General features: G+C 42.3%; 1 protein-coding gene across 1 annotated transcript; it reads right to left on the bottom strand.

Moving 5' to 3' along the window:
* Window positions 1-493: 493 nt before the first annotated feature.
* cndp1 (carnosine dipeptidase 1) lies at window positions 494-6871 on the bottom strand. Its single transcript, XM_037454204.2, has 12 exons — window positions 6774-6871; window positions 6276-6386; window positions 5601-5744; window positions 4933-5095; window positions 4254-4342; window positions 3253-3450; window positions 3042-3126; window positions 2591-2751; window positions 2335-2499; window positions 2092-2233; window positions 1300-1447; window positions 494-802 (listed from the first exon to the last, which is right to left on the bottom strand). Exons 2-12 carry the CDS (start codon window positions 6384-6386, stop codon window positions 724-726), a joined length of 1485 nt encoding a protein of 494 aa, XP_037310101.1. The 5' UTR covers window positions 6774-6871; the 3' UTR covers window positions 494-723.
* Between the last annotated feature and the right edge of the window lie 1600 nt (window positions 6872-8471).

The raw sequence follows: 8471 nt of genomic DNA, 5'->3' as shown, positions 1-8471 counted from the left end.
TCCATGTGCCATAACTGCTAACTCGTTTGATTCCATGTAGAAACATCTTTTTGTAAAGCGGATTGTCTTTCTTTTTTAAAACACCAATGATGTCACGCACTGTCAGCAGATGTTTAGTATTAATGTAGAGATTATATTACTTGTTGACATGTACAATGTGGACGGTCCAATGCATAGCAAACCACATTGGATGAACAGGGCTTTGTCTTGGAAGAGTCCAGCATCAGACAATGGTTGAATTCTGTCCAAAACGGCAAAGAGCAGCACATCCGTCCGTACCGTCTGCCTACATTTTCTGTTTTGGCTCTGAAATCTCTTTTCCTTCAAGCATCTTTAGTTCTGTAAATGTTTGAGTGGTAAATAAACATGTTGTGACTGAAGAACAATATCTGCAAGCCACCTTTTGTACTTTGTACTCTAGAATTTAGAAGAGGACACAATTGTTGCTTTGAACAGCTTTTAATATAGATAGATAGATAGATAGATAGATAGATAGATAGATAGATAGATAGATAGATAGATAGATAGATAGATAGATAGATAGATAGATAGATAGATAGATAGATAGATAGATAGATAGATAGATAGACAGAAACTTTCAGATAAATAAAAGCCTGCTATCACAGAAAAATGGATGAATAAAAGGCAAAGTGACACTGTGTCACTTGGAGCTCACATGCAGCTGGAAGGTTTTAATGGTTCATTTAATTAAAAAATAAAACATCACACACTCGTCTTCTTAATTTGGGATACTTCATTCAGGTAGGAGATGAATAACTTGGTTCCCTCAATATAGTTGTACCTGCAAAGAAAAAGGAAGACACGTAGTAAAGTAAAGTAAAATAAAAAGTAAAGTTCTTACAGTGGAACATCCAAATGTTGGACAGGACCATTGACGGGGACACTCACAGTGACACACTGTATACAGAACAACATGCAGTCTCACTTGATCAGGGATCAAAATGGCGTTGCTATGCATATTGTTGGACGAATCACCATTTTGATCCCTGTTCTGCTTTTGTCATTTTTGTTGGCCTTTAATTAGATTAATTTCATCCTAGGATCCCTATGATCTTGCAGTTATAACGTTGAATATTAAGTGATCGGATTATTTCATTCCATGTGGATGATTAACAGAAGATAAGATGCGTGAGCCCTGCAGCTCCACACGCCTGCATCTTACCTTCTGATTATAATCACACCTTCTCTCCTGCAGCTTGTGCTCATATTAAAACTCCAAAAGACAAGATGAACTGATAAAATCTGTAAAACTGAAATGGAAAAATATATATTTTAGACCTGCTCATTTTCTCATTTTGGGAGTGCAGCCCATCATCAAAGCCTCCAATAGGCATCATGATGATGCTTTTCCCGGTTACATCCTGGAAGGTTCTGGCGATAGGAATGGTCCCACCTTCACGTATCAGATCAGCATCCATGTCAAAAACTGGGGATGATAGGACATTTTATGTTATAGTGCAATGGCCATGACTAGGTTAACCACAGATTCAAACAAAGCAAAGGACTGGAAATGTAACTGCAGAAGCATATAAAACCAAATATAAAAGCAATGTAGGCGTCACAAAAGAGAAAAGCATTAAGTGTGAAGCCAAACCCATTGTGGAGGTGTTCACTATGTGAGTAGGCTTGTCTCCTGATGATTCTTCTCCGACTGACAACTAAGGATGAACTTCAGACCAGTACGGGCTGCTTCTCTACACAAAGACGTATTCAGTAAGCTGCTCCTGGAAATCCCTACACTATCGTTGGAAATGACAAGGTGATACACCTTGGAAGGAGTCTTATGCTATTGTATGTTCATGATAAAGTTAACATAAGTGTCAAGACCTATGCAGCCTTTGGAGAGCTACCTTACCAGGTATGGAACCGGACAAGAGACAAAAGTGAAAGTCTACAATCATGATACCAGTAAATTGAGACACTTCCAACTGAGATGTCTCAATGTGAGACTGATGGCTGAGATGCATCCACCAGGATGCCAGATTAAGACTTTTACACCAATCTTCCGTTACAGCACCATAATATATGACAGGTGAAGGAGGCTAAGAGGATTCTGGGTGTGTTCCATACCTCTCTTTACAGCAGCCTTCCCAGCCTCATAGAGAGGATGCTGTGTGTCAGCCAGCCAAGGCTTCGCCCCGATCACCATTGTGACTTTCAGTTTATTGGGACTCTTTCGCTTGGCAAACACCGAGTGAAGGTAATCTGTTACCTAGACCATCAAATTGACAACATATGAGGAGAAATGTATGCAAAAAAGATAGCTTGTTCTGAACTTTTAATTCAAAGCATGGAATTCCTATCTAGTTTTACCTGCTTCTTAACCGCAGCGGGGTCCATGTCAGGAACCTGTCTAATGGAGAACTTAGCGGTGACCTTAGCAGGGATGACGGTCTTTGTGCCAGGGTCAGAGAAGGCCCCCTCAATGCCGTGGATGGTTACGGTGGGGTAACGCCACATGTGGGCCAACAAGTCCACCTGCAGAATACACACAATGTCTCTCACATGTCTTCTTGTTTCCACCTTGCCTTTAACCCAGATCGTTTATACAGCGTTTACAATGTCTGACCTTATTGGTGTACATGAGCTGGCTCACACCAATCTTGGTCTTGTAGTGGTCCAAGTCAAATTGAATGTCCTGATACATTCTCCATTCCTCATCAGAGAGTGGAGCCACAGCCTCCCTGATCCCTGGAATCAGGATCGTACCGCTGGGGCTGATCAGTGTGTCTACAACGACAAGTTTTATGTGGATTTAACCCTCATCCAGCCAAAATGTACATAGCGACTGGGAACCCCAATCATTAACAACCAAGAAGGAAAATTTTTGCTTATTTCTTCTCAGAACATTAGTGATCTAAAAACATGTATAGAACAAGGAAGGGGTCAGAAAGTGACGAGAGGCGGGCTAACATTATCTTTTTTTTGTAAGATGCAAAAAATGCCTTATCCTGTTTCTTTGGACAGGTCTCACTGCAAGTCATAAACCGTTTGAATGGTTTGAAGAATACGAATCTCACCAAGAATGCCAATAAGGTCAGTCATCGGTTCAATCACAGTGCCTCCGTAAACACCGGAATGCAAGTCCTGTTTGGGTCCTTCAACCTGCAAACGTACCACAAAAGAGTGACAAAGAGTTAGCAAATACGTATATGAGACCAAACGTTTCCATTTGGATCGATTGTTTTTGTGTGCGTCAGTGTGCGCTTGTGTGTTTGATGCAATTGGGACCTCAGCAAAGAAGTAGCAGTTGCCCCTGGTGCCGTAGGTGAGGGCAGGCCGTCTGCTGAGCCAGCCGCAGTCCGAGATGATGATGTAATCCACGTCAGAAAAGAAGGAGTCCCTCTGCGCCAGGATCATGGCGTCCAGGCCATTAGAGCCCGTCTCCTCCATGCCCTCGATGACGAACTTCACGTTTACCGGCAGCTCCTGGTGGACACACAGGACAGACCAGCTGTTGGAGGAGAATCTCATCTGCAATCTCAGGCACCAAACCTGCCGATCTGAAACTTGTATTCTCTCTACTGATCAGCAGGGGGAACAAGGCGACAAAATGGTGGCGTCTTAGGTCCAAAATGGCCACGGCACTCGAGGCTTCAAGTGGCGGCAGCAACCAACCAGTTGGGGGAGACACAATGACTAGGTCCAGTTCTTGTGTACAGTCTTTGTCTGCAACACGTTTTATTTTCAACAATGCCCTCACCAGTTGAGAATCATTGTTTTAAACTATGTGTGTTGTTTTGACTTTTATCAGATTACTTCAAACACTCATAATAGTAGTAGTAGTGACTCATAATCACATTAAATTGCATTAAAACTGATAATTAGGATTTTTTTTTAAATAACAAACGAGGAGAAATTTAAAACTGCAAAAAAAGTCAGCGATGAATATCGCTTTAATAATACTTGACCTGAAAGTTAAAATTTTAATGTGTTCTGACCATGTCATATAGTCACAATGCATGTATTTCCATGAGTGCTTACAACTATAATAATAATACGCTGCTATGAGCAGATTTAATGTATTATAGATATAAGTGTTACTGTTCTTATACCTACAGTTGCTTTTTCACTGCTTTCAATTGACTGTATTGCAAAGTAAAGGGGATTCGCAAAGGAGCTCTCAATGTGTACTTTGGTTTGACTCGAGGTTTCACTGCTGCTGCTCCAACCGCACTCATATATTGCAAAACCAAGCAGGTACAACAAGGGTGTTGTGAATTCTCTCTCACCAGACTGAGGGCCTGGTAGGCCCCCACAGCGTGCATCCATGCTAAAACCGGGGCCTTGTTGTCAGATGCTCCTCTTCCATACAGGTTACCTGCACACACAAGAATCCTCACAAGTTTAAGTGGGTTTCAAATGTGCTTGCGTTAAATAAAGTAGAGACATGTAGAAATGTATTAATTCACAGCTGCTTTTAAATATTGAAAAGTTTCTGTTTAGTTATAGATGATAGACAAGGTTTGCCTTATACAATAAACCAAAATCTGATATCAAAGGAAATATAATCATACGCAGGTCAAATGAAGAAAACTGAATCATTTCACTGAAAAAACAATCTCCTGCTGACAAAAAGGAACATCTGTAGTCTTTTCTTGTTTTGATGGCCAAAGCAGCACAGCAGAATCTTAAATAAATTACCACATAAAGCCAGACACTGCCACCTAATGGCCGCCCGCTGTAACCGCAACACAGTTTTTAAAAATCAAGATAGCTGCTGGATGGCGAGAAAGGCCGAGCAGCTCAGGAATATCTCGCCCTAAATAAATGCCAGTAGATGAGTAAGTCTATGATTACTTAGGACTTTCACAACACTACGCCATGACATCTGCGGGTTTGTTCAATGCGCGGCTTCCCAGCAAGAGCTGCTGGTGGTGTGTGCTGAGGAGCTCCATCAGAGGCTGTTACCATTGATGTCAGTCAGGTTGTAGGGCTCCGTCGCCCAGCCGTCCTCCAGCTTCGCCGGCTGGACGTCCACGTGGCCGTAGATGCACACCGTGCGTTTGCTTGGGTCACTGCCAAACAAAGCCGTCACCACCTTTGGCAAAGCTAACTTCTGCCCGTTGGGAAGCTGCAGAGAATTTAAGGGTACGTTTAGCGTCAGCACTGCGGTGTCCCCCCCTTTCTGCAAAGCAGCGAGGTTTTCAACCGCTGTGTTCCACCTGACCTGTACTCAAGGAGCTACATTCTCTGCACATCTTCACCTCTGTGTACATATGTCTAAGATTTTGTGAATATAGGAGATACCTCAAAACATCAAGAGAAGCTATTTGAGAAGCAGAAATGTTTAGTATAAACACACTAATTATAATTATTTTAGTTTTTGAGAGATAACCCTAACCCTACAATGAGAGATACACATGTCTTTAGGTATTATGGTATTATCATTAGTTATTCCCATTAGCGCAGCACCCGGGACTCGTCGGTGCTATGGTTTAAGTATACATGAGACATCCCATCAGAATGCATTGGCTACGTGGAGGTCATCAGGTCATTCTCCAGAGGTTTTTCAATTTTGCAATACATGTACATTGCAAAGCTCTAATATCTCACTAAAGGGCAGAATTGGCACTGACTTCTTGCTCTCCGATGTCCACCAGCTCGACAGTCCCTCCCATGAGCCGCAGCTTCTGAGCCACCACGTCCATCATGCGGTGCAGGTCTGGTCTCCTAAAGACGTTGCTGGAGTCGCTTTCGATTGCAACCCAGTCCCGCAGAGCCTGGAAGACACGCAGGTATATTCAGGGAGACAAATAATGTGTTTTTCAGATTAAAGCGTGTAAACATGCATACAGGTTGCGCCTCACCTGCAGTCTAGTGAGATTGAAATGTTAAAAAGGTGATTGTTATATTCAAAAAAGTGTCTCCCCTGCTTTATTTTACTTTGATCATTTTTTACTTTTGTGAAAGAAAAGAAGGTTTTCTATGAAGTAGTAAACAAGAGATGTTCCTGTGTTAATAGTGAAAACCCCAATAATTATTTTTCACACCTACAAAATCCCCGGAGTTCACTTTAGGCACTTATGTTGGTAATTAGTCACGTCTGTGATATTAGTACAGCCCCGTGTCACAGATAGCTAACACATGATCTAACCATTGTCTTGTTTAACATCAATGCACCAACATCTGGTTCATCTATTGGACAAACAAACCTTGCGGTTTAAATTTGACATCGTTAGTTCTTTGACCGAAAGTTCTGGGCCTGGACTCTTCAATGTACTGCTCAAGGAAGAAGAAGAATTATATTCTACCTCCACGTATTCCTCTTGATGGCTGTCAACGTACCGCGCCAGCTCCTCATACTGGAAGGCATGGACCGTGGAGATGACCATCAGCACGCAGGCCAGAGCTGGAACATTCATCTTCATGGGGAGTCAAGATGAATTATTGACAGAGCAGACAGCTGCTTTACCTCATCAGAGTGCATCTGATAACAGAAGAGTCCCCCCGGTAAAGTAAACATGTGCAGAGCTGTAGAAACACTCAGGTCAGGAGTCTAGACCCCCCCCCCCCCTCCCCAAAGCAAACCTCAACGTCTACGCCATCCCACCTAACATATTCTCTCCACCACTCAACACTATTAAAAACGTTCAAATGTTTGTTTGTTAGTTTATAAATTGTTTTGTAAAATATATATCTCAATTTATCGGACTTCTACGGTTACGTCTTTAAACGTCTAAAACGACTGCGACGCGCCTGCGTTTAAGGACATTCAGTCTGAAGATGTAAGTAAAGGGCTTTTGTCTTACCGTGTCTCTGCTGGAGGTGTTAGTGGGACAGTCTCCCACCGCAGGCTGAATGTGGCCCCCGTATCTACGCCTGCACCTTTATACACCCTCCCCTCGGTGCTCCAGAGCCCCAGAGGTCATCCAGTCAAACATTTCCTGACGCCGTGCCAAGACTGCTGACAAATTCATTTAATTTTTCCGCTGACAAGCACAATAAGTACACCTAATCTATTGATCCTAATCCAGAAATCCACTGCGGGGTTCAGCGGGGACAAAAGCGGCGTAGGGAAATGAACAAATTCCCATTGTTTGTGTTTTGGAGTCTCCAAGCAACCCCCCACTGTCCCGTTGAGCTACCTGTAAGCATTCCGAAGAAAGGTTTGTCTCAAAATATTTAATCCCATCACCTCTTCATGTTCATTGGATAAATTATCCTCCGTGTCCCATTGTGAGACATGTCACAAATGGCTAGATCAAAGTCTCTCACAGCTAAAGAGTGAGAGTGGGGGAAGGGGCCGGTCGCAAAAAGACACAGGATTTTATGGATTACCGGTGCTTCCTAATGTAGGGTTTGGATCACAAGATAAATAAACTGGGACCAAGTGCAGAAAAACAAAACCAAACTCGCGAAACCAAATCATCATCTTTTTGCCTTTTTTTCAACTTGAATGTTGCTTATGAATTATTTTGTATTTAAGCATACGGGATATGACACAAATATTGTGACATTGTAACACCTTTGATTCCCACCATGGGTCATCAGCAGCTTCGAAGCTGGGAAAACTAAGACGTGAACAAGTCTGATATTTCATTACAGAGTGACTGGGTCAGTGGATGAGCATTTCCAGTCATTCTTTGTTTTCTGCACATCTGGATTGCCAAGAAGGGACTTGTGTTCTCAGGAGAATGGACTCAGGAGTACTCCCGGGGACAGGAAGACAGGAGGATGGTCTTTCTGCAATTGGAACAGCAGCAGACTTGATGACGTCACCACGGTGGCTGGTCTACAGTCTGTGTTGCCTTCCACATGCACACCTACGATAATCAGTGTGGTAGCCCTTGTTCAGTTTAATCTACAGAGGTCACTATAAATGAAATTGAACCTCATTGTGCCCCTACATCATTAAGGATTACCTCATAGTATTTAATGTCTATAATACAACGATCAGGGAGAATACATACAGTTAGATGGGGACAACATTAGTGCATAACGTAATAGTATTTAATGTCAACGATACAGCGATCAATGGGGCTACAGTTAGATGGGTGACATTATAAGTTATTAACCTCATAGTGCTTAAGGTTACAAGAATGTCCTACCACTGGTTTACAGTCTCTCAATGACACTGGGTCTCCCCAAAGGTCCTTTAATTAAATTATAAGTTAGTCATAATGCACAATGATATACAGTACAACAAGCCTACACATTATAGATAGAGACAACCAAACAATTCAGTCACAAGTAATCAACATTAAATTAAATCAAAGTAATGAATTTGAACTCTGAAACTAACTTAATGACTGTGACAACAAATTACATGTTAATCTTCACTCTGGGTGAATTATATGATGTTTAACTGCTATGGAGACAAAAGACCAGCGGCACATTCCACCAAAGACTTGCCGAGGTGAGGCCGGGTGAGATGGATTCAGTGTGTTTGACTTTGTGTTTGTGTGGGTTAGGGTTTGAGTCCGTGACAAAGAACAACGCTCCCATTC

The sequence above is a fragment of the Pungitius pungitius genome, chromosome 11 (assembly GCF_949316345.1).
Source record: "Pungitius pungitius chromosome 11, fPunPun2.1, whole genome shotgun sequence".
Lineage (NCBI taxonomy): Eukaryota > Metazoa > Chordata > Actinopteri > Perciformes > Gasterosteidae > Pungitius > Pungitius pungitius.
This window is presented reverse-complemented; position numbering and strand designations above follow the sequence as displayed.

Excerpts from the sequence above, each read along its gene's own strand:
- cndp1 (XM_037454204.2), bottom strand. The coding sequence starts at position 6,386 with ATGAATGTTCCAGCTCTGGCCTGCGTGCTGATGGTCATCTCCACGGTC. Across the intron at positions 2,752-3,041 it reads TGACCTTATTGGCATTCTTG|ACACACTGATCAGCCCCAGC; the intron begins GTGAGATTCGTA and ends TTGTCGTTGTAG. Across the intron at positions 2,234-2,334 it reads CCGCTGCGGTTAAGAAGCAG|GTAACAGATTACCTTCACTC; the intron begins GTAAAACTAGAT and ends TTGATGGTCTAG.